Source organism: Diospyros lotus, chromosome 12 (assembly GCF_014633365.1).
Source record: "Diospyros lotus cultivar Yz01 chromosome 12, ASM1463336v1, whole genome shotgun sequence".
In the NCBI taxonomy this organism is placed as follows: domain Eukaryota; kingdom Viridiplantae; phylum Streptophyta; class Magnoliopsida; order Ericales; family Ebenaceae; genus Diospyros; species Diospyros lotus.
Window position 1 is genome coordinate 25,459,385 of NC_068349.1, and position 27,937 is coordinate 25,487,321.

General features: G+C 40.6%; 2 protein-coding genes across 4 annotated transcripts; one reads left to right on the forward strand and one right to left on the reverse strand.

The window, feature by feature from the left end:
• Positions 1-251: 251 nt before the first annotated feature.
• On the forward strand, positions 252-4,029 carry LOC127814278 (metal-nicotianamine transporter YSL1-like). 3 transcript variants are annotated; one of them, XM_052355692.1, is made up of 8 exons: positions 252-414; positions 701-1,090; positions 1,355-1,527; positions 1,815-1,909; positions 2,069-2,203; positions 2,293-2,482; positions 2,624-2,738; positions 2,887-4,029. In XM_052355692.1, exons 1-8 carry the CDS (start codon positions 267-269, stop codon positions 3,810-3,812), a joined length of 2,172 nt encoding a protein of 723 aa, XP_052211652.1. In that variant the 5' UTR covers positions 252-266; the 3' UTR covers positions 3,813-4,029. The 3 variants fall into 3 exon arrangements, with proteins under 3 accessions (XP_052211652.1, XP_052211653.1, XP_052211654.1); XM_052355693.1 differs by having other exon boundaries at positions 322-448; XM_052355694.1 differs by lacking the exon at positions 252-414 and adding an exon at positions 455-606.
• On the reverse strand, positions 3,996-27,698 carry LOC127814280 (beta-carotene isomerase D27, chloroplastic). Its single transcript, XM_052355695.1, has 6 exons — positions 27,162-27,698; positions 26,794-26,886; positions 5,121-5,182; positions 4,707-4,813; positions 4,493-4,588; positions 3,996-4,393 (listed from the first exon to the last, which is right to left on the reverse strand). The coding sequence occupies exons 1-6, from the start codon at positions 27,588-27,590 to the stop codon at positions 4,344-4,346; spliced, it is 837 nt and encodes a 278-aa protein (XP_052211655.1). The 5' UTR covers positions 27,591-27,698; the 3' UTR covers positions 3,996-4,343.
• Positions 27,699-27,937: the final 239 nt, after the last annotated feature.

The window sequence follows — 27,937 nt, forward strand, 5'->3', positions numbered from 1 at the left end:
TTTGGATGTGGTCCCAAAGCAAAAGTCACGGAATCTCTCTGGTAGACTTTTATGCAATTGACGACGTAGAGACACTAATCTGCATCGCTCGTATCCCTCGGCGGCCTTGAGACCACACGCTGCTGTGACTGCATGTGAACACTTTTTTTGGACGAACCATCTCCTCTATCCCAACGTTATCACACTCCCACCTCTACTAGAGCAGAAAAGAACAACCAAAGATAAAGAGGAAAAGAAGACAATCAAAAGCATGCAATTAGAGCTCAATGGTACGATGGGGACATTTACGTCAAAGACCCATATTATATATATATGTTGAAAATAGCCGCATTCTGCCAAGCTTGTCGTGCTCGTGCCCTCTTCGTAATTTCAGCCTAGCATTAATTAGCCAGTTGTTGCGCCTCTCTTTTTACGGTGTGTTTGCCGAATTATATCATGATATATGTAGGTAGGAAGTTAAATCATTAAGCTCTCGAATGTTATTGGTTGAACTGTTCGTATGGCTTTAAGAAATAGTGAATATATAATACAGAAAGAATCATCTACCACTCACTCTTATGCTCACATCTGCATAAATCTTCGTAGCTTCTCTTCAAAGCAGTAAAAGTGCGCGCGCGCGCCCATATATATCAGTGTTTTCCATTACTTTTCAATCTGATACTTCTAAAGTATATATATTTCAATTTCATTATATATGCAGATAATTACGTGCGTACAGCGGTGGAACTAGGTGTGAAAATGGAAGTAGAGACGGGCGACAAGGAGGAGATAGTGGATGTGGGGAAGCTGCAGGATGAATCTGAGGTTTCAACAAAGAGAATCCCACCGTGGAGAAAGCAGATAACGGTGAGGGGAGTCATTGCTAGCACTGTGATCGGTTGCATATACAGTGTCATAGCAATGAAACTGAACCTCACAACCGGGCTTACCCCAAATCTCAATATTTCTGCTGGCCTCCTCGCCTTTATATTTATGCGCACTTGGACTAAGCTGCTTGACAAGGTTGGAATTGTCACGTTTCCCTTCACCCGCCAGGAGAACACCATGATTCAAACATCCGCAGTTGCATGTTACAGCATCGCTGTTGGAGGTTGGCACCCACCTCTTGCCTTAATTAAAAATGGCATCTTATGGGACTCCCCGCTTTGTTAGCGTTGAGAGAGGAGCGTGTTTACATGCGGTCTTACTCTTGCTCATATGCAAAGACACTGTTTCCATAACTTAAACCCCGTAGCATTCTTCTAGTCAAAAGGAGCTAGCAACCACATGTGTGCATTCTCCTTCACAACACACACCTCTTCCTTATTAATTTGTTATAAATATTTTTTTTCTTAATTCCTAATCACTTCATCAGGAGGTTTTGGGTCTTATCTACTTGGATTAAACAAGAGGACCTATGAGCAGACAGGGATCGATACAGTTGGAAATTCTTCTGGCAGTTACAAGAATCCTGGAATTGGATGGATGACCGGCTTCCTTTTCCTTGTTTGTTTCACTGGTCTTTTTGTTTTGATTCCTCTCAGAAAGGTATGTCATCTAATTGCCTGATAGCTAGAATTATTACAGTATTCTGGATTCTTTCTATATAACCGGAATCAAAAAGTGTTTTTTTTTTTTGGTGCTTTTCTGTAGCAGTAACCTTCAAAGCAAATATGAACTTTACTTTATCATAAATGTGATGTTCCTCGCTCTATTAATTACTAGAAAGGTCAAGCCTTTTTGTGTTGATGGACAAATTAAGTTGCATAAATGGCAGTTCTTAATTAATTTCAAGTAGTTCAATCATAGACTTGCAATTCATGGATCCTCCGTAGGTCTTGATAGTCGACTACAAATTGAGGTTTCCAAGTGGCATGGCAACCGCTGTTCTCATCAACGGATTTCATAATCAGGGAGAAAAGATGGCTAGGTATATATATTTCGTCTGTTTCCATGCATGATAGGCACTTTCTCTAGCTTAATTAAGATTATATCTTTGAAATTTTTGTGTAACATATATATAGCTGTCATGTCTTAATTAAAAATTAAAAAAGATGATAACCTCGATCGCACTGCTAATTTTCTTCAGGAAACAAGTACGCGGATTCATGAAGGTATTTTCATTCAGTTTCTTGTGGGGGTTTTTCCAATGGTTTTACACTGGAAAAGAGGACTGTGGGTTCTCGCATTTTCCCACTTTTGGGTTGAAGGCATGGAAGAATACGTAAGTACAAAGTGAACTACGTACTTGCTCTCTCTCTCTCGCTAGCTATATATACGTTCTAAATTTGTCTCTGGGTGATGGATGTGCAGATTCTACTTTGATTTTAGCATGACTTACCTGGGAACTGGAATGATCTGCCCGCACAAAGTGAACTTGTCGGCGCTTCTTGGAGCCGTGCTTTCGTGGGGTATCATGTGGCCGGTTCTTGGCAAGCTTAAAGGAGAATGGTTCCCAGCCAATTTGCCGGAAACCAGCATGAAAAGCTTGAATGGCTACAAGGTCCCTCCCCTCCCCTCCCGTAAATAAATAATTATTATTCGCTTTTCCTGCATATATTCACACATGCACTTACCAGCTGTTTTATGGTCTTCGAAATGTCTTTCTCCTATATCATATGCCTACAAATATTAATGCATGCAGGTCTTTCTTGCTATTGCTCTCCTCTTAGGAGACGGCCTATATAATTTCTTCAAGATTGTTTGTATCACTCTCATAAATATGCATAGCAGATACAACCAGAGAAACTCCAACTCAGGTAATTAATTAATTACAACTAGGGCCATCACAAGTGATCAGTTGAGCATTGAATTGAAGGGAATATATATAGATATATATGTCTATGTAGTATGTTCATTATAATTCACTATACATAAATATATGTGTATATGTTCTTCTGGGTGCAGCTATGCATGGAGAAAACAAGGCGCTTGACAACCTGAGAGAAGACGAGATATTCACCGGAGAAACCATCCCCATGTGGGTATCTATGAGTGGATACATTTTCTTCACCTTGCTCTCTGTAATCGCGATTCCATTCATATTCCCTGAGGTTAAGTGGTACTATGTCATCATAGCATACATTATAGCGCCATCTTTGGCCTTCTGCAATGCCTACGGAGCTGGTCTTGCCGACATAAACATGGCCTACAATTACGGGAAGGTTGGCCTCTTTGTGCTGGCCGCACTGGCCGGAAAAGAGCATGGCGTGGTGGCAGGGCTGGCCGGATGCGGTCTCATGAAATCAGTCATCTCGACGTCATGCATTCTGATGCAGGACATGAAAACAGGGCACCTCACTCTGGCATCGCCGCGAGCCATGGTGTTGAGCCAGGCCATCGGCACTGCCATAGGCTGCGTGGTGGCGCCTCTCAGCTTCTTTCTCTTCTACAAGGCATTTGACGTGGGGAACCCGCACGGCGAATACAAGGCTCCTTTCGCCGTGATCTATAGGAACATGGCGATCCTCGGCGTGCAAGGCTTCTCGGCTTTGCCCCGCCAGTGCCTCAAACTCTGCTTTGGCTTCTTTGGCTTTGCGGTAGGGGTTAACCTAGCGAAGGACGTTTCACCGCCGGGAATTGGGAAATGGTTGCCGCTGCCCATGATCATGGCCATGCCCTTTCTGGTCGGAGCCTACTTTGTCATCGACATGTGTGTGGGGAGCTTGATAGTGTTTGTGTGGCACAAACTCAACTCCAAGAAAGCTGAGTTGATGATTCCAGTGGTTGCCTCTGGTCTCATCTGCGGAGAAGGTCTGTGGACGCTTCCTGCGTCACTTCTTTCCTTGGCCAAGATAAACCCACCAATCTGTATGAAATTCATTCCTTCCTAGAAGAATCACCCCAGATGTTGGAAGGGAATTGGGAGAATTCTGTTACTTATATATACTAATACTGGATCCGTGATGAACTACTGCCCTGGCCAATAGCTGCTCTGCTTAGGTCACTTTTGGTATCCAAATTAAGAACTCTAGCTAGCTTCAATCTGATATCAAATCTCCTTATATAACAGAGAATAAGATTGAGGCTGAAACTAGCCCTGGATCTTTCTTTCGTGGAGTTTATAGAATACACAAACATTAATGCTTTACATGCACAATAACACTTCACATAACTTGAGTGATGTGTACTTTGCCAAAGGAGGAACTGTGCGTGTGTATGTGTCAAACTTAACTTGTTGCCTATTAATTGTGTGTAAAGACATAATAATTAATCTTGGATATTGCTAGGGGAAAATCTAAATATCTTCAGCTGGCATGCATGCAGCGCCCAATGCTGGAGAGCATTTTGATTCTGTGTTGCATATATAGCAAGTGAAATGAGCAAGAATTAATGTGAGTTGCTGATTGAGCATTAATTAATTCTCACGCTTGGAGCTTGGGGCAGACAGAGGAGTTCGGATTTGCCATGGAGCCTGTTAGTTTCAATCAAAGTAATATTATTAGAAATCACAGGTAGATAGATTGGAATTGCAAGCCCTGGATCACAAGATGCATGAAATGGAGCAGCTTACAAATATCTGCAAAACAGGGTTGCTTGGCCACTGGGTCCTCTTCAAAAGATGGTGGAACCTGGCCATACACCATTTCACAGCTCATGTCTTCAAAATCTGCAGCCATGAATGCACGGACATTATTATTATATGTAATAATAATGCATGCATAGAGAGATCAACATTGCAAGCCAAGCCAGAAAACAAATTAAAGATCAGTGACAGATTAACCTACTAGGGGTCATTGTCAATGGAAGCCCAAATTCATTGGTGAAGAAATCTTGAGTCGGGATCTTGCACATATTCACGCACATTCCTACACATCCGCTGTTTTCCAGGTACCTTCAGTTCATAATATTTGTCAGAAATTAAGGGAAATTATTAATCTCTGCATTATTTGTTAGAGAGTATAGAAATTTTGAAAATGAATTTGTCTTCCAAGAGCTAAGTACAACCCACAACTCTACATTTTCAATCGGTGGGCTTAGAAAGCTCGAAACAGTATATATATCCATACGGAGCAGAAAACTTGGAAAATTAAGCCCAAATATTACAAATCCCCGAGTATATATCAATTCTATAACTCATGAAAAAATAAACCAGTAATTTGCCAGCATGATTCAAATTAAGAGGTGCCAATTAATTTTACCTGCACTTCTTGATATGGACTCCACTTCTTTGTTTTACGCCATCTACCTCCACTTCCACCACCTATGCATGTATAGATTGCCCAAACCAGTTAGTATATTGAATGCATGCACAATTAATCAACCTGCAGGATTTGTTTCATGATGGAAACTGTCAACTGAAAAAATGAATGGTCTTTTAATCTTATTCAATCAAGAAGCACACGAGTACAATAAATAACAATCATCTTCCTGCTAATTTTAGGAAGATTCTAACTGCTATACAAGAACCTATTTTTAGAAACTATAAATAAAGAAACAAAAGGCTATATACAGATTTACATTCCTACTTTAGATGATCCTTATCCTAGGCACAAGATCAACTAAGAATAGAAAGATATAAGAGACTAATTGATTGACTAAAAGAACAGCCAATCGTGATCCTTAGATATCGGCTGAATTAGGAAGCTTCCATTCCTTGTTGCTGCCTTGCATTAAATACTCGCTAACACTCCCCCTCAAGATTGGAATGGATATCATCCATCCTAATCTTGCTAGAAAGTCTTCGAAATACCATTGGAGGTAATCCCTTTGTAAGAATATCCGCTACTTGATCACCAGAGGAGACATAAGGAGTGCAAATCAAACCATTGTCCAATTTTTCTTTGATAAAATGTTTGTCCACTTCAATATGCTTGGTTCTGTCGTGTTGAACTGGGTTGTGGGCTATACTGATCGCAGATTTGTTATCACAATAGAGCTTCATAGGACCTTGCCATTGAATTTTTAAGTCCTCCAAAATAATTTTTAGCCATAATAGCTCACAAATACCCAAAGCCATAGACCGGAATTCTGCCTCAGCGCTAGATCGGGCTACAACATTCTGTTTTTTACTCCTCCATGTCACAATATTCCCTCATAGGAAAGTGCAATACCCTGAAGTTGATCTTCTATCCACCATTGAACCTGCATAGTCTGCATCAGTATAAGCTTCAAGAGTCAAATCATCACCTTTTTTAAACAGAATTCCCTTGCCAGGCGCTCCTTTAAGATAGTGAAGTATCCTATAGACTGCTTTCAAATGAGGTTCTCTCGGACTGTGCATAAATTGACTGACTACTCCAACCGCATAAGCGATGTCCGGCCTAGTGTGAGCTAAGTAGATGAGTTTCCCAACTAGCCTTTGATAAGACCCTATATCCACTGCATTTTCTCCTAGAGCTTCTCCTAACTTGTGATTTGGATCAATTGGGGTGTCCACAGCTTTGCATCCCAGCATCCCTGTTTCATTTAATAAGTCGATGATATATTTTTGCTGAGAAATAAAGATACCTTTTTCTGAATGAGCCACTTCTATATCCAAGAAATACTTTAGTCCTCCCCAGGTCTTTAATTTCAAATTCTCAAATTAGGCATTCTCGCAGCCGTTACATTTCGGTTTCATCACTCCTTGTAACCACAATATCATCAACATAAACAATAAGTATAGTGACTCCCCCTGAAACCGAATGCTTCACAAATAGAGTATGATCTCCTTGGCTTTGCTTGAACCCTTGAGCAACCATTGCTTTTGTAAAACAACCAAACCATGCACGTGGTGATTGTTTCAAGCCATATAGGGCTTTATTCAACTTACACACCTTCTTTTCTTGATTAGGAAGCTCATATCCTGGAGGAATGTCCATGTACACTTCCTCTTCAAGGTCCCCATGTAAAAAAGCATTTTTGACATCATATTGGTGTAATTTCCAGCCAAGGTTAATTGCTAAGGATAGAAGGACCCAAACTGTATTTAATTTCGCAACAGGAGCAAAGGTGTCTAAACAATCAATACCATATACCTGAGTATACCCTTTGGCCACTAATCTGGCCTTATAGCGGTCTAGCGAGCCATCAGCTTTGTACTTGACAGTATAAATCCACCGGCAGCCTACAGGGTGCTTTCCTTCAGGTAGATCAATAATTTTCCAGGTCTAGTTTTTCTGTAGGGCTGCCATCTCTGCTTCCATGGCTTCTCTCCACTGCTTATGTCCTATTGCTTCAGAAAACGTCTTTGGAACAAAGGTAGTATGCAGGGTAGTGAGAAAAGTTTTGTGAGGAGAGGATAATTTTGAATAGGAAAGAAACAAATGTAATGGATGTTTGGTGCAGGCTCTAGTTCCCTTGCGAAGAGCAATAGGCCAATCCAAATCATTAGGGAGATTGGCAGATTCAAGGGTCACAAGATTGGGACTTTCAGGGCTGTTGTTAACAGCAGTTGGAGATTCCGTGAGGATGTTACCTGAGGTTGAGTTGATAGAATCAGTAGCTCTGTCATCTGCAAGAGTAGGCTCTGTGGAGGAGGACGCTGGATCTGGTATAGGAATTTCAGCACCTTTTCTTCTTGAGTAAACCTGTAATGGCCGAGGGGATTTCGGGAATGATTCTGTCACTCCTATTTTTTGGGTGCTCTCTGGCTTAGCAGCCGGTAAAGGAAACAAAGGTTGATTCGGGCAAGTAGGAGTAGGAACCATAGACTGATTTGGGTCAAGAGATGAATGATCGGATTGATGGAAATAGGACTCTTCTTCTGTAAAGGTGACATCGGCTGACACAAAGAATTTTTTTGTAGGAGGGTGATAACACTTGTAACCTTTTTGAGTGGCTGAGTACCCAATAAATATACATTTTACAGCTCTTGGGTCTAACTTACCCCTGCTAACGGAAGGAATATGAACAAAGGCACTACACCCAAACACCCTAGGCTGCAGACTTGGACTGATCATACGACAATCAGGGAATGACTTAGTGAGCAATTGGATTGGACTACAAAACCCCAGAAGCTGAGATGGTAAGCGGTTGATAAGGAATGTGGCTGTTAGAGCAGCTTCCCCCCAATAATGTTTGGGAACATTATGATGAAAGAGAAGTGCCCGAGTAACATTTAGAATGTGCCCAATTTTCCTTTTAGCCACCCCATTTTGTTGGGGAGTGTAGGGACAAGATGATTCATGTATGACTCCCTGTTTTAGGAAAAAATCAGATAGGGAATGATTGAAAAAATCTCTAGCATTATCTGATCTAATCCTCTTAATGCTCACTCCAAACTGATTTTTAATCATGTTGAAGAATGTGGGAATCACATTACTTATATCAGCCTTAGTTTTTAAAAGATATAGCCATGAGGTTCGAGTATAATCATCAATAAACACTACAAACCACTTTGCTCCAGAGATATTAGACATAGATGGGGGACCCCAGATGTCACTATGAATAAGGGAAAAAGGTGAACAAGACCTTTTATTTGAGGAAGTAAACATGGATCTCTGATGCTTAGCCATTTCACATACAGAACAATGAAAGACAGCAATACTTAGACCCTTGAATAAATCTGGAAACATGTTTTTGAGAAGGAAAAAAGATGGATGACCTAATCTGTAGTGATGCAACCACAGTTGGTTTTTATTAGACTGAGCTAAACATGATATGATCTGATCTTTCCCTTGTCCTCCCTGCTCTCTAGGTTCCTCAAAAAGAAATAGGCCTGCTTTCTCTTTAGCAAGTCCAATTCTCCTCCTCGTGCCTTGCTCTTGCATCTCGCAATGGGTTGCACAAAATATGATATTGCAATTAGAGTCTGAAACAAGTTTATGAACAGATATTAGGTTAGCAAAAAGTTTGGGGACGACAACACATTTTTAAGGGTGAGGTGCCGACTAAGAATCACATCACCTTGGCCTGCCACAGTGGTTGAAGAACCATCTGCTAAGGTGATTTTTCTAGAACTAGGACAAGGAATATAAGAACTGAAATGGGTTGAAATTGGTGTCATGTGATCAGTGGCACCAGAATCTAAGATCCATGAGGTAGGGGAATTATTTTCTGAAGCATATAGGCTATAAGATATGGTAGAGATACCTGTGAGAGCAAGAGAGGCTACACCCTCAGTTTCTGTACCTTTTTCGAGGGATTCCAATAGTTTTCTTAGCTTGTCAATTTCCATTTGATTCAGCTCTGGGACATTTTCTTACTCGGGTTCCTTTTCATTTTGAGGCTGTGGGTTACTGTTGGCTGCCATATACACGTGGCCAGAATTCTTCCCTGAAGATCCTCCCTTATTAGGCCGCCCATGAAGTTTCCAACATTTCTCTATGGTGTGCCTAGGCTTTTTGCAATAGGTGCACCATAGGTTATCTCTATCAAAGGGCTTCTTCTCACCCTTTCCTTTGTTTTGGGCCTAACCTTTTAGAGACAATAGAGCCGAAGTTTCTATTGGATTGGTTTCTAACATAACACCTCTCCTTCCTTCTTCTGCCCGAACTATAGAAATAACTTCATTGAGGGACGGTAAATCTTCTTTTCCAAGAATCTGAATTCTCACAGCATCAAAATCAGTATTTAGCCCAGCTAGAAGATCATATATCCTTTCCTTTTCAACAAACCTCTTGTGTAATGTAGCATCTTCGCTGCATGTCATCTTTAGACACTGGTAATGGTCTAATTCCTGCCACAGTTTGCAGAAGATTGGCATATTCTGTGATTGATCTAGTACCTTGCTTTGTTGCTGCCACTTTAGTTTGGATCTCATAGATCTGGGCAGCATCTTTGATCTTGGAATATGTCAACTTGATAGCCTCCCAAATCTCCCTTGATGTCGATAGGAACATCACTGTGTCGCTGATTTCAGGGACCATAGAATTCCATAACCATGACATTATTAAAGAGTCTTCTTCATCCCATGTAACAAACATTGGGTCATCGGTCTTAGGGCCAGTCCCTTCTAGGTGACTAAGCCTCCCTTTGCCCTTAAGAATGGTCCGAACCAATTGAGACCACTTCAAATAATTCTTACCATTTAAACGGTAAGCTATCTGAAGGCTTGGCAGATCCCCACTGGTATTTCCGCCATTGTTGCTGGTCATTGAAGGTTCAGCCACTCTCGTATTGCTGGAATCGGTAGTCTCAAGGGTTTGAGTATTAGACATGATTCAAGCTGGACTGAAGAAAGAAGGAAGGGATCAAGTTGAACCAAGGAGGAAACGGCCACAATAGTTTCACAGATCGGAAAGCTATTGTCTTGGCTCTGATACCATGTCAACTGAAAAAATGAATGGTCTTTTAATCTTATTCAATCAAGAAGCACACGAGTACAATAAATAACAATCATCTTCCTGCTAATTTTAGGAAGATTCTAACTGCTATACAAGAACCTATTTTTAGAAACTATAAATAAAGAAACAAAAGGCTATATACAGATTTACATTCCTACTTTAGATGATCCTATCCTAGGCACAAGATCAACTAAGAATACAAAGATATAAGAGACTAATTGATTGACTAAAAGAATAGCCAATCGTAATCCTTAGATATCGGCTGAATTAGGAAGCTTCCATTCCTTGCTGCTGCCTTGCATTAAATACTCGCTAACAGAAACTAGCTACTTGTTGACTCAGTTTTGATGTTTTCAGAATTAATCATCAATTAATTAATGCAAACCACACAATATATCATAGTTTGACTCCCTTTTTTGTGTGTTTGTTAAAGGATGCCTCTCAGTCAATGCCAGGTTGTTTGCAAAGCTATTAAACAAGGCTGGAAGGATTTGAAGCCTTATCATTTAGTTATTCTATTTCAGTTTGAATTTTCTATTTAAATATGAATAATAGTAATAGTTTGTTTAAGATCTTTAGGAAACAATTACATTATGTTTGTTTTTTTTTTACACTTGTATAATAAATCTCAGTTGATTAATGAAAAAAACTTTCTCAGCTTATGTGTCACTTGATTTTGATAAACCAACAAATTGGTATTAGGTCTTTATTGTTCTTAAGGGCCTGTGTTTGGGAATGAGTGAATCTAGGGGGAAACCTTTTCGTATAAATTTTTCACACTTTAGATCTTTAAGACAAATAAACAACTATGCCAGGAAACAATTTTATGTTAATATTACCTATTTTTACATGTGAAAACTATTGGTGATATGCCCTAATGCTAAATTTTGATGACATCTATTGCGCACATGATTAATCTTTGCAATTTATAAATTGTCATATCTTCATTTATAGCTCTTTGATTATATATGAATGAATCCCTAGATATCTTGAAGATCTTATTCTTAAGTTGTTAAGAATATGTAACAAATATCTATAATACAAGATTTCTTAAAGTGATTTCTAGTCCTAAGTTTTCTTAGAAGAGGATTATGACTAATCGATTATGGATTAGCACATGAGCTACTACCTTTGAATAGTATGAGTTACTAATGATAAAAGATGGTGAGTCATATGTCAAATTGTATAAGATGTAGATAGTAAACATATGGGTAGGTGTTAGTTGAACATCTACTAAATGTGACGTATGTAACAGATCACATGGTTGAGAGAATTAATGATATATTACTGGCTTTTGATTGTGTATCTGCTCCTTGGACTGGCAACATGCTTGTCTTGTATACCGGTGTCAGAGATTTGCAATTGAGTAGAATTATTCAATGTAAGAGTTGGGAATACTCTCTATGTGGTCTTTGTGCAGTAGTGTATGGAGGCAGATGATTGATAACAGGATCCATTGACTTCTGGCATGAGGTGAACATCTTATGCGATCTCAGTTAATTGGTGATTGTAGAAATCTTTGGCCAATGTAAGTAGGATCGAAAAGGAGTTTCCAATGTCAGAAGAAGTTCCAATATGTCATCCCGATCACACCCCAAACTAGATCTTAGTATAGTTACCGAGTCTTGTGAGTTTAGTTGGTCCATGACTCTCACTCAGTTGGCATATTAGTCAATGAAAGGATTATAGTGCACAGTAATCAAAAACCCTAAATAGGTTTACTTGAATTTTGACTTCATTGTCATTATGATCATCTTGACATTATGCTAGAGGTCACTTAGGACCTTCCGGGGTGCTTTGAGGAAATAGAGAGTTTCTCTTAGTAAATTGAAATATTTGATTAGCATCAAAGAACTTGACATGTCATAATTGCTATATGACTGTGAATCTAAAAAATCACACGCAAACTAGACATAGTATCGGATTAATCAATCAAAGCTAGTACTTTGTTCTTCCACCATTAAGTATTAATGAGAATCAAATTACCATTAAAAGTTAATGTGATTTTTAGCGGGATAACACAAAAGAAAAGAGTTTCCCATGTGTAATTAATTTTGATAATATATTAATGTGTAAAATTGTTATACATATTATATATTATATATATTAGATAGGAATTAATAAATTAAAAGGGGAGGCGATTGGCTTTTGAAAGAAAGAAATAGGTCTCAGCGAGCGTATTTAATGTGCCAGAAAAGGAAGAAAATGTGGGTTGCAGGAGAAATTAAAAGCACGACATAGATTGTCTCAAACGTGCCTTCTCCCTTTTCTCTTTTCTTCTTTTTCCTTCCATCGTCCATCCTTCATCCTTCATCCTTTTTGTCCGTGTGCATTGGTCTACATATATATGATATATTATATATATAGTGCACGACAGAGGGTGAATTAATCAGTAGCTTCCGTTCTTCTTCTTCATTCTTCCATTATCATCGGCATGCGATGTATATACATATATTCACAGTGGCAGTCCCCTCTCTCTCCCCCATCTCTAGACTCTCACTATATATATGTGATATATAATTGTATAATAAGAGAGATAATGGGCTTGGCAGCTTTTGAGAGAAGGAAGAAGATTGCAAGTGTTGTAATCATGTGGTTGAAGGTGTCGAACACAGTAGCTTCTTGGAAAGGCTTTGATGGACAGAAGGCTTCATAGACGATAATCGACGAAAATCGAAAACCGCAAAAAGAATAGCAACGAGTAGATTTGGCAAAGGAGTTCGCCATCATCGTCACCATTGCAGGAGACCAACGCCAACCACCAACAAACTGCATTCCGACGCTGGCAAAAGTTGTTGGCAGTAGGTAGTGGGCTGTTGCAGGTGGTCAACGGCGATAGTGGTTTGTTCTTCGGCAATTCTAACAACTTTGATGGCAAAAGTTGCTAGCGATGACAATGGAAGGTTTTCGGCGAGTTTTCTAGCAACTATTTGGCAAGAATTGTTGATGGTAGATTTACAGCCTCTATCCCCTTTTGTTAAATCCCGCTTCTTAAGTTCGTGTGATGGACTCATCGTGAAGATTGATTTCAGCTCTTAGTCACCTTTGTTCGGGCTTGTCTAGCACGTGGATTCAGTGAAGGGTTCCAGTAGTTGCTTAGGCGTGGACTGACTTGATTCCCTAATGGGGGTGGCTTAGTCAACCAAGGGTAGGTTTGGGAGCAGACGTGGAGCTGGTTTGTGATGGGTTCATGAAAGCTTAACCGGGAGACATAACTGTTCAGGTCAGACGCGCAATGAAAGCAATCGACATCCTCTTCAGGCTTGAGGCAATTGTTACAATTCAAACTGATGATGATGTTTGAGACCGACCACCACGTGCTGCCTCGACAAATGGACCTCAGGAGTATAGTTTCAGATTTGGCTATGTCGGGCCTCGGGAATACAACCTACAAGACAACAGAGTAATGAGGCTAGGATCCCCAAGAGTAAACTTCGACGCTCAAGTCAGTGGAGTAAATGCAGGTAGTAGAAAATATAAGAACTAGAGACCCCTCATACCTGGTGATGACCCCTGCTTTTTATAGGCAGGTACGTTATAGGGTACCTGAGATAAAGCCCGAGATGGGTGGGCATGGCTCCCGAGGACTCCGGTCAAGCTAGAATGGGTCTCTCCGAATTTTTCGGACTCCACTCTGGATCACTCTACAAGCGTTGCCACGTGTCCTTTAACTGGTCATATAGAACTGTTCCCCACTCCGCATTGTGGACTTGCCACGTGTCAGTCTCTCGGGCGATCCACGTGACGAGCGAGGCTATGGGTATTTCAGTAATTTAGGTAATGCCACATCACAAGCATTTCCATATTGTATGGTTTTATTATAAGCATATGGCTGTGGTCATTGTGTCTGGTAAGAAATGATCTGTTTTTGCTGCTTATTTGTATGGTTTTTGAAAAAAATTTAAAAACTACTTTGTCTTCTTGCATCTACCACTAAGTGTTAGCGTAGTCTTTCAAAAACTACCATATTTGGGCAATGAAAATGGAGTCATACTTGCAAGTAGTGAAGTGTGGGATGTGGTAGAGATAGATTTTCCAATTTGCCTATAGATCCAAATCATTACACAAATCAGGAATCATAGGAAAGCAACAAGAAGGAGATTTAAGGCAAGACTTGCAATCACTTAGCAATTTCAAGAGCAATTTTACAATGTTCTAAAACGCGCTAGGCGCTAGTCGGGCGCTAGGCTGGGGCATGGCGCCTAGGCGGGGCCTAGAAAAATTGTTGTTGTTTTTTTTATTTTTTTTGAACTTTTTGATGTAATGTCATGTTATTTTCAAGTAAATCAAAGTAGAAAATCAACAATAATGCAACATAAACCAATAATGCAACAATAATGGAATGACAAGTGAAATAGTGGAATTAAACATGAGAAAACAAACTGTTGTAGTTTAGTTCTGGGTTCAAGAAGGCAAAAGCAACAATAATGCAACATAAACAATACTTGAAGAATCTAGGTATCTAGCCATCTAATTGGACTTCTTCTTCTCTATATTCTTCCAACACAATATCTTCATCAGACTTAAAATCAAATTCATTAAGTTCTTGCTCATCTTCCTCTTCTTATTGAAAATCATCTTCATGAAACTCTCTCATTCTAGAACTTCTTCGAGGTTGAAGCATCTCGTCTACTCCGAATGCTTCACCAACCACTTCCCAAGTAAGCCCCATACCAAGCTCAACTTCTTCATCATCTCCTCCTTCGACTATCCATCTTTGCACATGACTAGCATCACTAGCAAGTAGCACATCAACATTCCTTTCTCTCTCTTTTTTGCTTGTTCATTAATTTGGCATTAAATTGGACATAGACTAGATTGTTCAATTAATTCACTTACAATCTATTTCCTTTCTTCGTATGTATCTACATAAATAAATAAAAATAATATTAATATAAATGATAGGGATAATGAAATTAAAATATTAAAAACATTTTAAAATATACATTATAGATTAGATTATACACTAACCCCTTCAAAAGTGCTCTAGTTTCTTTTACAACCGGACGAACTACTAGTTAACAAGAGGATCTTTCTCGCCATTCGTTGTAAGTTTGGAGTTTGATTTCCATATGTGATCCACCATGTAACTACAACATAGGTCAAACAAGTATAAAGTAAACAAATTTATACACTAATACTGTAATAGTAATACACAATAGAAACTAAGAAAAGGACTTTAATCTTATACCTGGATTATAATTGTCATCATTTTTTGCACACCCTTGAGCTGCCCATAATTTTCGAAAAGCTCCTCCTTTACGAGTATACTTTGGCAACTCAACATTTACAACATGGACTTGCAATTCACCATCATTTTCATAAAACATCTCCACAGAGTTAAAAAATCCATCCATCACTTCATGATCAAGCTGTAAAAAAATCCATCCATCACTTCATGATCAAGCTGTATATCCATATCCTTAAAGAAGTAGTAAGGATTCAAAAGGTAAGCAGCAAAATGTAGTGGACTATCTAGCCTATCTTTCACCCTTGCTTCAGTAATCTCCATAATAGGCTGATAGTTCTTCTCAAGATTATTCAGGGTCTCCTTAATATCTTTCTTTGCTTGCACAATCTCTCCATATAAAAAACCCATAGAAAGCTTTCTATCTGCATCAACAATTCGAAGCACCTATCAATTTGATGCTACATCTTCGATAATGATAGATTTAAATTGTTTGTTGAGGCGGTTGGTCAATTTGGGCCGGGTTTCAAACCTCCCAGTCAATACCAGTTGAGGGAATCATTGTTAAAGGTTAAAGCTGTAATGGAAAGATTACTTGCTGATTTGAATAGTCAGATGCCTAGGGAGGTGGTGGGCTCTGGCGAGGAGGCTAAAGCTATTGGAGGTCAAGTTCCTGCGGCGGGGGTGGGGGATGGTGAAGCAGATGCGGATCCCCATCCTCTTGTGAGGGGGTCAAGGGAGCTGGATCTTCCATCACCAGCCTTAGATCGGCTTTCGCAGAGGTCTCAGTCTCCTCAGATGGAGATTGTTTTAGATGCTCCTCCCAAGAAGGCTCGGAGAAGGAGCGGCTTCAGGTTTACGTACTCCAAAAAGAAGAAGAAACCAGAAGGGAGAGCCACTGTTCGCGATCAGGGTGGCTCTGATCAGACTGAGGAAGTAAGGAACCAGTCCCATGATGGGGTCCCTATGGATCCCTATACAAATGCGGTGGAAACTCTAAACTTGGGAAAGGCCTTGGGGCTTCAAGCTAATGGTAATGAGGAAGAATTGATTCAGGCGCTGGTGAGTTGGGATACTGAGGATATGGAGGCTTGGGAGTAGGGGAAAGGGGAGGGAAGCTGTCCGATGAAGATTTTGTCTTGGAATATTCGGGGATTGAGGGCGGACTTGAAAAAACGGTCAGTCCTTAGGCTTGTTCGAAGGAGGGGCATTGAGTTCGTTGCGATTTTGGAGTGCAAGTTGGCTTCAATCTCGGAGGGGGAGGTGAAGAAGATGTCCGGTTTCTCGGATTTTGGGTGGTGTCTTGCTGAGGCAATGAACTTGTCGGGGGGTATCTTGGTTATTTGGAATAAAGATAGGATAGAAGTCCATCAGCAGTGGAAGTTCGGGGCATGGGTTGCAGTTGAATGTTCTTGGAGGTGCTTGGGGGTTAGATGCATGTTGGTGGTTGTCTATGCTCCCATGGATGTTGGGGCTCGGGGAGTTGTATGGTCCCAAATTATGGGGTTTTTGCAGAACTGTAGCTTGCCCTTGTGTATTTTTGGGGATTTTAATGAAGTGCTTAGAAGAGAAGAGAGGTTAAGTGGGTTGGTCTCGGTAAGGGGTATGAGTGATTTTATTGGCTTTGTTGACGATGCTGCTCTAATAGAAGTTTCTCTGGAGGGGAGGCTGTTTACTTGGGCAAACAGTATCAGTGCTAGCAAAATTGATAGATGTTTCATATCTTCGGAGTGGCTGTTGGCTTTCCCGGATTATAGGCTATGGGGGCTGCCGAGGGGCTTGTCTGATCATTGCTCGTTGGTTTTTGAGGCTGGTTCAGTGAATTGGGGTCCTAGGCCTTTTAGATTCTTTGACTATTGGCTTATGGTCCCAGGGTTTGGGAAGATGGTGGAGACCTGGTGGTCCTCTTGGGCTTCTAAGTTTGTGGGCTCTTGTTGTTTTGTGAATAAGTTGGAGGCTCTGCGTTGTGCTCTAAAGCAATGGAATAAGTCCTCAGGGGGTAATCTTCTGAAGCAAATAGAAGCGATTGAGATTGGCATTGATAAGGTTGACCTCGAGCTGGAATCAGACCCTTCCAAAACATGCCTAAAAAGTAGGAGGCGATTTTTACAAGCTGAGCTTTGGAGGTCCTCTAGGCTCAATGAATCTTACTGGCATCAGTAGTCCAGAATCACATGGCTTCGCGAAGGGGATAAGAACACTAAATTCTTTCACTTGTCAGCCTCGGTTAGGCGGAGGCGAAATTATATTGGGGCTCTCAGAATTAGGGGGGCTATGGTATCGGACCCGAGGTTGATTAAGGAGGGCATCGTGGATGGCTTGGCAGGTCAGTTTAAGGACTCGGGCTTAAAATGTCCAGGAGTCTCCAGATTGGGCTTTAGGAGGCTGTCAGCTGAGGTGGCTTCATCGTTAGAATCCCCTTTCTCATGCGAGGAGGTTAACAGGGTGGTTTGGCAATGTGATGGGAGTAAGGCGCCTGGATCTGATGGATTCAACTTTAACTTCATCAAGAAATTTTGGCATGTTTTGGCTCCCGACTTTATGAGATTGGTCTAGTACTTCTATGGCTTTAGCCTAATTCCAAGGAAGGCCCAACGCTCGTTGCTTACGTTAGTCCCAAAGTCTGACACCCCTCAAAGCTTAGGTGATTTCCGACCTATCAGTATGGTGGGTTGCGTTCAAAAGGTTATATCCAAGCTGCTTGCTATCAGGCTAGGTTCGGTAATTCATTCCCTGATTGGTGACTGCCAAAGTGCCTTTATTAAGGGTCGTCAGATCTTAGATGGAGTGCTTATTGCTAGTGAGTTGGTGGAAGCGGCGAAGAAGGATAAGCATAAGGCTGCTTTCCTTAAGTTGGATTTTTGTAAGGCTTTTGACAGTGTGGATTGGGGGTACCTCACGAGGGTTATGGAAGCTATGGGGTTTGGGCCTAAATGGATAGGATGGATAAGAAACAGTGTATTAAAGCAGTAGATATCGGTGTTGGTGAATGGATCTATAGCGGGAGAGTTTGATATGGAGCATGGTCTTCGCCAAGGGGACCCGCTGTCTCCGCTCCTGTTCTTATTGGCAGTTGAGGGTCTTAACAGGTTGTTCTTTCAGGCCGTGGATCTATATTTGTTTACGTGTATCCCGGTGGGGTCTCCTCCTATGCAAATCCCCCTTCTCCAATTTGCAGATGACGCATTGATTTTCTGCCCAGCTGAGCTTGGATGTATGCGTGCCCTCAAGCAGATTCTTAGATGCTTTGAGCTCATGTCTGGCCTGCGTATTAGTTTTAAAAAATCCAGCCTCTCTGCAATTAATGTTGGCCAAGACTGGTTGATGGAGGCTGCTACTCTTTTGAGGTGTAAGCATGCTCCTTTCCCAATCCCATACCTGGGTTTCCAGCTGGGAATTAATCCTAAGAGGGTTGTGGCTTGGAAGACAGTTGTGGATAGGATTAAGAGTCGGCTGGCTTCATGGAAAGCTGGGATTCTATCTATGGCTGGCCGGTTAGCTCTGATAAAATCGGTTCTGAACCATTTGCCTATTTACTTCATGTCTCTTTTCAGAATTCCTATTGGGGTGGCGAAGCAGATTGCTAAGCTGTAGAGTAGGTTCCTATGGTCTGGGAATGAGGGCGTGGCAAAAATGGCTCTTGCTAGATGGGAATTGGTCGAGTTGCCTAAGAAGCTGGGAGGGCTAGGGGTGGGATCCTTGTTGGCCAAAAACAAAACCTTGCTCTTTAAATGGCTTTGGAGGATGATTAGTGGGGGGGATCAAATTTGGTGTAAAGTCATTGCGGCTAGGCACAATGGTATCTTCGTTGGAATCAACGATGTGGAGGTTAAGCGAAGCTTCAGTTCTTGGTGGAGGGGCATTGTTGACTCTTATTCCAGCTATAATGAGGTTCGATCTGTGGCCTTGGAAGGGGTTAAAATCCGGCTTGGTAAGGGCGATCTGGTTCGGTTTTGGGAAGACTCTTGGGTGGGTATCTCTTCCCTGTCAAGCTTGTTCCCCCGGTTGTATTTGGTGTCCCTGGATAAAGGGAAGAGAGTGGCAGATTTGGGGTTTTGGGTGAATAACAAATGGTTTTGGAGCCTTAGCTGGAGAAGGCCGTTGCTTGACAGAGAAGAGGCTACCCGGGCTGAGCTGTTAAGGCTTATCTCCCAAGCTCATTTGGTAAGAGGGAGGAGGGATATGGTTTTTTGGTCGCTTGAAGCGACTGGTTCCTTCTCGTCGCACTCTTTTAATGAGAGGCTTTGCTCCCTAATGTTTGGTTCCAATACTCCTCACATTAATTCAATGGCAGCTCATGTTTGGGGCAGCCTAGCTCCTCCAAAAGTGGAGCTGTTTGTGTGGCTGGTCATTTGGGGTAAAATTAACACGAAGGACAATCTGGGTAGGAAAGGAATTTTGCAGGGGGATGACCTGCTTTGTGCCTTTTGTGGCTCTACTCCGGAGTCTGTGGATCACCTCTTTGTCCATTGTGAGGCTGTTTTGTGCTTGTGGCAGCAAATCTTTCGTTGGTGGGGCTATGTGTGGGTCTGTCTGAGTATAGTTGGGGGCCTTTTTGATCAGTGGGGATTTCTTTGCTAAGGGTAAAGGTCAAAGGAAGGTTTGGAAGTCTCTCTTGTATTCAGCGCTATGGTCAATGTGGCTAGAGCGGAATAGGCTAATTTTCAAAGACCGAGGGTCAGGTGCAGTTGACATCTTTAACTTGGTGCTTGCTAGGTTAGTTACTTGGATGAGGGCTATGGAGCCATCTTTCCCTTACTCTTTGGATCAAGTTATCATGTCAGCCTCTGCCTTTGGCCGCTAGGTTCTTATCCCTCTTCTGGGCTTGAAGGCTTATATGTCAGTTTTGAGTTGTTCTCCCCTAACGACTTGTGTTGGGGGGGGGGGTCGTTTTGGTTGGTTTAGTTTTATTTGGAACTCTCTTGTTCCGGGTCTCTTATGTACATCTATCATTATCAATAGCATTGAAAGGAATGCAGGCTTCGTACACCCATCTAGCACAATATTGACGAACAGACTGTGTTCTCTCTTTAAAGAGTGCTTCGCTGATATTTTGTTGCCTTTGTGTTATTCCTGCACTCGTTTCAAGGGTGATGGAGCTTGTAAACTTATCCATAGGGCCAAGTGTACGGAGTGCTTTTTTGCTCCCTGACTCTAGCAATTCATTTTCAGCATCCCCTTCCTCCCTTTTAGAAATATTAACAGAGAATCTCATCAAATCTTCCTCTTTCCTCTTATTCTTCTTCTTACTCTTTGCCTCAGCAATAGCATTCTTACATTTGGCGTTATCATCCGGAGAAGATTTTGGACATGCAAAAACATTTTCGAAAATGTGGCCGATGTGTTCTTTAACTCTATAAACTCCTCCAGACATAACTTTGCCACACAGCTTACATTTAACTTTGTCCATATTCTTTGGATCAACTAACATTCCATACTCACATCCGATATCATTTGACTTCCTTTTAAAAACTGAAACAACATCAGACGATGCTCCTGTACTCTTAGTCCCATCCGACATTTTTAATTTAATCGAAGAAGCCTGCAACATAAACAAATCAGATGGACTGTTGCAGCTTGCACATGTGTGTGTATATACTACATATATATGGTCGTTTAACACTAACAGTATAATCTATATCTTTATATGCTATATAGCAATACACATAGCAATATTAACAGCATGCTGCTGCTTGCAGGTATGCTGCTGCAGCATACATACTGCTATATAGTATATATATATAATATTATATATATACTATATAGCAATACATATAGGCATATAGCAATAGCATTATGTGAAACTGTGAGTAATATTGTAATAATATATATTATATATATACTATATACTATATAGTATACAGCAAGATGGCTACTGCAAATCGGGAAGAACAGTAAGAGAGAGAGAGATACCGGTGGTCGGAGGAAGAACAGTGTCAGCGAGCGAGAGAGACGACTGGTAGAAGCCAAGGGAAATCGGAAAATCAGGGCTAAGAGAGACGATGGTCGGTAGTAGAGGAGGCATCGGCGAAGGAGGCGTCGGCGGCGATGAGGATGAGCTTTCGAAGAGAGAGGCAGTCGCTGTTGGGAGAGAGCAATCGGGGCAAACGAAGAAGAAACACGATCTGTTTTGTCTTCTTTTAAAACCCTAAAAATTTAAAAGTAGGCGACCCAAGCGGTTAGGCGTCGCCTGGGATGCATAGGCGCCGCCAACGGCCGATTAGGCGGACCGGCGCCTAGGGGGAGCTGACTAGATGAAAATTGCGGCGGCCAGCAGCCGCCTAATGCCTTGACGGTGCCTAGGCGGCCGCCTAGGCCGATTTTTCGAACACTGCAATTTTAACAAGAATTATGGTATGTAACAATGCAAAGCAAATTTGGGATGCTCTCGGTGAAGAATTTCAAGGCAATGATAGAATCAAGCAAAAGCAAGTCTTTAATCTCACAAGGGAGTTTGAGCTTTTGAGAATGAAAGAGACCAAAATCATAAAAGAGTATTCTAAAAGGATCTTGAATGTTGTGAACAAAATCAAATTGATGGGAAAAGAACTCCTAGACAAAAGAGTGTAGAGAAGGTGTTGATGAGCTTGCCTAACAAATTAGAGCCAAAATTTCTTCTCTTGAAAGTTCAAGAGACCTTACTCGAATAACTTTACTAGAGTTAGTCAATTCTTCGTAAGCTCAAGAACAAAGAAGAGCTACCAGAAAAGGAGAGATAAAAGAAGCATTTCTGGTAAAGGAAAAGGCTCAGGTTCAGTCACATGTCAAAGACAAAAAATAGTTCTGAAACAAGAGGAATAAGAAGGAAGGTGAAAGCAACAAAGACAATGGTAGAAAAGAGAAATTTCCTTTATGTTCACACAGTAAGAAGACTTCACTTGCAGAAATACTATATGTTTAAAACCTGATAATAAATGCAAATCTTGCAACCAGATGGGTCACATGGAAAAACTTTGCCAAAATAAGCAACAAGAAGGAAAATAAACTCAAATTGTTAATCAAAATAAGGGGAGCAATTGTTTGTGACAACCTATTTTGCAAGCAACAAAACTAGTGATGCATGGCTTTGATAGTGGTTGCGCTCATCATATGACTTATGATGAGTCCATAGTCAAGAAGCTTGACAATCACATATTTCCAAAGTTAGAACTAGGAATGGAGACTACATTAAGGTCAAAGATAAAGGAAATATGGTCATTGAATCTAGTTCAGGTGTAAAATTCATTTATGATGTTTGTTCCTACTTGATATAGAAGAAAACCTACTACCTGTTGGATAATTGCTTGAAAAATATTATTCTATGGTTTTCAAAGATAAAGCTTGTGTGATTTTTGAATTTGTTAGAAGTGAGTTCTTCTCGATGAATATAAAGTGAAAAAGTTTTTCAATAGATTAGATCTAGGCAAATGCTTGTGCATATCCCATTTTTGTTGATCAATCACAGCTTTGCCTAACAAGGTTAGGGAATTTTCATTATTCATATCTCACTGATAAGTCTCTAATCTAAGACTTCTATAATTATGGAAATTGTAGTAGTCATAGGAATTTGAATTGGAGAGAGAGAGAGAGAATTTGAAAGAAGTAGGGAGATTTGAGAGAGAATTGGAGGGAAAGATTTATGATCTATTTCATTGCATAAATCCCATCCTCGAGCGCCTTGTAACCGAAAGTGAACAAGTTGTTAAAGCTACAACCGTTTGGTACAACTATTGCTTATTACAAGTCTTAAGCTAATTACAACCTTATCCCCTCTACTAATTACATTCCATTCCTACCCTTGCCCGCCCTTTGGGGTCATGACATTTCCCCTCTCCTTGAGGTCTTTCTTGTCCCCAAGAAAGGACAACAGATGGGCTGCGCGGGGGTACTGCCTCAGCATGTCCGGTAAGTACTCCTAGGTGGTGTTATCTGAGTATAAATGGCTCCACTGAACCAGCACTTCCATGAGGGGTAGTATGTCCTTGTAGGTGATCCTCCGGTCCACAATGGCTTGGGGTTCCATGGGCACCTCCCTGTTTTCATCTACTGGGGGAAGATAGGGGCTTGTAGTGGTTGTAGGCTCCAATGCTTTCTTCAATAGTGACACATGGAACACCAGATGAGTGGGTATTCCCTCGGGCAGTTGCAGTCTATAAGCTACCTTGCCTACCTTAGTTAGCACAGTATAAGGCCCGAAGTACTTAGGGCTCAACTTAGAAGTTGGAGTTGTTGAGAAAGAGTGTTGGAGGAACCTCTTGACCTTTAGGTACACCTTATCACCCACAATGAATTCCCGATCACTTCTCTTTTTATCAGCCACTTGTTTCATCCTATTCTGAGCCATTGCAAGCTTCTTTTTCAACAATTGTATCATCCTCTACCTTTGTTGTAGATAGCCTTCCACTGCAGTCACTGTTGTGGGGGCATTCATTAAGGCAGGCAAAATAGGGGCTTGGTATCCAAATAATGCTTCAAATGGAGACTTTTTAATGGCACCGTGATAGCTTGAGTTGTACCACCAATGTGCCATAGACAGCCATCTACTCTAACTCTTAGGTTTTGCAAAGCACATACACCTCATATAGGATTCCAGGCATTGATTCACTAATCCAACGCATTATCTACTTAGGGTGTGATCTTCTAGGTTCACAGTCATGTAGCAATCAAGACACATCAACTCTTTGACGCTAATCGAATACTTCAATCTACTAAGAGGATCTCTCCATCTCCCCAAAGCATGCTGAAAGATTTTGAGTATCCTTTAGGCATGACTCAGGACGATTCTAATGGCAAAGAAGTTAAGAGCTTCTTGTAAACCTATTTAGAGCTCTCGATTACCATGCACTATAGTCATTCCACTGACCAACATCTCGACCGAGTGAGAACCATGGACCAACTAAACTCATAGAACTTTGTAACCATACAAGGTCCAGTCTAGGGTGATCGAAATGATGCATCAGAACTCCTTTCAACATCGGAAACTCTTTTTAATCACACACAAAGCATCCCCACCTCTCACTCATGATGGTTCCACTCAATAATAAATCCTTGATACTAGTGTACAAGACAATTTTGTCGCTTCCAATCAAAGGATCATATATACAATCGAAAACTAGTAACAAATCATTAATCTTCTCAACCATGTGATCTGTTACAGGCATCACACTTAGTGGATGTTCAACTAACACCTACCCATATATCTACTATCTGCATCTCATATAATATGGCATATGACTCACTATCCTTTATCATTAATATCTCATACTAATCAAAGCTAGCAGTCCATGTATTAATCCGTAATCAATTAATCTTAGTCCCTTTCAGAGCAATCTTAGAACTAGGAATACTTTTAAGAAATCATGTATTATAAATATTTGTCACATATTCTTAACAACTTAAGAATAAAGGTAATCAAAATATCTACAGACTTATTCATAAATAAATAGAGTTATGAATGAAGATATGACCATTTAAATAACAAGCAAGATTAAATCATTAGATTCAATACTCATACTAGATGTCATCTAAATCTAGCATTAGGGCACTAATACTAGCAGTTTACTTACTCAATAGGTTGCCTATAAAACCTCTTAAAAGGAAGACTTATTTTAAGCATGGCATAGATACAAACCCTCAAGCGCAAAATCTGAAGGTGTTTGGTTGCATTTGTTACAAACACATTAATTTATTAAGTGAAGATAGATAAGCTTGATCGAAGGTTGAGGCTAAGATTTTGATTGGCTATAGTAGGATCACCAAAGATAATTGTTAGTAGGGATATTAAATTTGATGGATGTGCAACCTAGAACTGGGAAAAGTTAGAATTGAAGCATGTAGGAATCAAAGAACTTGAAACTAAAGCAACACTAGAGGATGATTCTAATATGTTTATAGATGATTTTATTGATGACACAATTGTAAAAGGTAAAACATCACTTACCAATATCTATCAAATGTGCAATTTTGTTGTACTTGAGCTTGTAGGTTATGCAAAGAATATACAAGATTTTAAATGGATTATTTACGCAATGAAGGAGGAGCTAAGAATTATAGAGAATAATCAAACTTGGATTTTTGTAGGTAGACCAATTCAAGAAAAAATAATTAGTGTGAAATAGGTGTTCAAAACCAAGCTAAATGCTAATGGTTCTATCAACAAACACAAGGTAAGACTTGTAGTCAAAGATATGCTCAATAGTTTGGTGTAGACTTCTTATAAACTTTTGCATCTGTGTTGGACTTGATACAATTAGAAAGCTCTTAACACTTGCAACACAAAAGGAGTGGAGAATCTATCAACTTGATGTCAAGACAAGGTGTATTTCCTCAAGAAAGCCTTGTATGGTTTAAATAGGCTCCAAGAACTTAGTATAATAGGATTGATGATCACCTACTGAAGATTGGCTTCAAAAAAAGCTTGAGTGAATCAACCTTGTATGGGAAAGTTGCTAATGGTGATCTAATTGTTGTTTGTTTATACATTGATGATCTACTTGTTACGGGAAGAAATGCAAGATTGGTGCAACAATTTAAAGAACAAAAGACAAAAGTTTTTGAGATGACTAATTTGGAGAGATGTCATATTTTATTAGTGTGAAAATTCAACAATCACAAGAAGACATTTTTATAGGACAACAAAACTAAGGTTTCGACTGGAAACAATCATTGCGATGAATTCTAGATCAATGAAAACTATCGTCATGATGATAGTTTTTGACGATCCAGAACCGAGAGAGAGAGAGAGGATGACGTACGATGATTGGCGCTGGTAACTATTGCGAACGACTGTTGATTCTTCTTGTTTGTTACTATTACTGCTTCATATTCCTTCTAGAAAATTACAACGAATGACATAGATGACAACTACTGCGATGACGAATGACGACAGACTCTGAATTATGGCAGTGGCTTGGCTGACCGCGGACAGAAAAGTGGTGGTTGTGAGATTGGGGATGGGGAATGGGTGTTTTGTGTTAGGGATTTGGAGAGTTAGCATGTGAATCTTTATTTTGTTTGGAGGGTAGAATAGTCTTTTTCTTGATAAAGCTAACTTTTTTCCAGCAACTTAAAAGCCATCTAGAAAAAGTTATAATAGGGGATTTAACTTTTCTAAAACACTATTCAACTTTAAAACTCTTGAGAGTTAGAAGTTTTTATCAGAAAGGGGAAGGTTAAAGCTCACAGTGAGCTTAAAAGCTCAAATTTGACTAAAAATTAATAAGTCTAGCGAAAGAGGGTAATTTGAGAAATGATACAACAAAATTATTGGGAGTACGTGTGTGGACTGTGGTATGACTTGATGTAAGTAAATTAAATTTTGTTTTGTCTCCTTTCTTCTTCTGATTTCTATATATGAGATGCCTGTCATCCTAATCCTCCTCCTAGCTAACATGATGTAACAGCAATGATAACGCCCGGATGTAATGAAATTATACTTACCTCAGATGGGCCAACTAGCCAGTGGAAGAAGGGCACTGTGAGTGCAGCATTGAACTCCGCAGCCCACTTTGTGGGTGGAAACAATTTCCTAAACTGCCACAAATTAATTAATTTGTAAACATCAGACGACCTCTCACCATCACAATTACACACAAACCAATTAGACAGAGTCTTTAATAATTAGCTGTCCTTAGATCGAAAAATACTCTCAGGTGTGGACTCTCTCATTCACTCACTCCGTGGTTGAGATTCAATAATATAACCCGCTCAAATTTAAATGGACAGATCCGCTCATTCATTCATACAGTACAGGAGATGCATTTCCCTTAAATTAATCATGAGCTAGCTCGCGGGAAATGAAAGATGACCTGAGCAGGAGCGCCAGGAGGCAGCATGGACAGCAGCACCTCCCGGACCACTTGCTGCTGCTGAAGACGAGACCGCCCCTGCATTACTCTCTTCGACACATCCACGAAACTCTCGTAATCGTACTCGAGCCATCCCTTCTTCTGGGAATGCCCTGTGTGGGCTGCGAATTTCTCCATCTTCCGAGCAAACAGAGTCATGAAGACCTTCTCGAACAGGCCGTCATTGTATTTGGTTTTCTGCCCAAAAGGCGCCGGCTCTCCCGACGCCTCAGCAATCCCGCACCGGATTCCTCCGCCGCCGTTATTAATACTCCTTCTTCGCCGGTACCGATAACCATTAAATCCCGCCGGCGGGAACTGCACTGCCTGCTGGAAGCTGCTGCTCAGAACCACCATTAGTTTATTTGCGGCCGCCGCTCCTATATACATATATATATATATATGTGTGTGTGTGTGGTTGGTGTTTCGCGTTGAATGGAAGAGGAAATATATATATGTGCGTGTGTGTGTGTAATTTAGATGTAAATCAAAGCTGCAGCAGCACTAATATAATGATGGCTTAAAGGTAAGGAGCAGAGAGTATAAGCGAGTGGAGTGGATGGTTTGGTTGCTGCTCCAAACAAATTATGGCCACACGCGCTCGCCATATCTGTGCTGGCCTCTGTCTCTCACCACAAACGGGGCAGCACGCGTCCCCACCTCTGGCCACGTTTCTATAACCTGCTCTGTATGTTTTGGTCATGATCAGGGGCTCCACTTTTTCAACATTTCCTCAT

Bases quoted from the DNA above. Each gene is read 5' to 3' on its own strand.
- LOC127814278 (XM_052355692.1), top strand. From the start codon at position 267: ATGGTACGATGGGGACATTTACGTCAAAGACCCATATTATATATATAT. The intron at 1,528-1,814 runs GTATGTCATCTA...GATCCTCCGTAG, and splicing joins TTTTGATTCCTCTCAGAAAG to GTCTTGATAGTCGACTACAA. The intron at 2,739-2,886 runs GTAATTAATTAA...TTCTGGGTGCAG, and splicing joins CCAGAGAAACTCCAACTCAG to CTATGCATGGAGAAAACAAG.
- LOC127814280 (XM_052355695.1), bottom strand. From the start codon at position 27,590: ATGTATATAGGAGCGGCGGCCGCAAATAAACTAATGGTGGTTCTGAGC. The intron at 4,814-5,120 runs GTAAAATTAATT...TATGAACTGAAG, and splicing joins GTCCATATCAAGAAGTGCAG to GTACCTGGAAAACAGCGGAT. The intron at 4,589-4,706 runs GTAGGTTAATCT...TCATGGCTGCAG, and splicing joins TCCATTGACAATGACCCCTA to ATTTTGAAGACATGAGCTGT.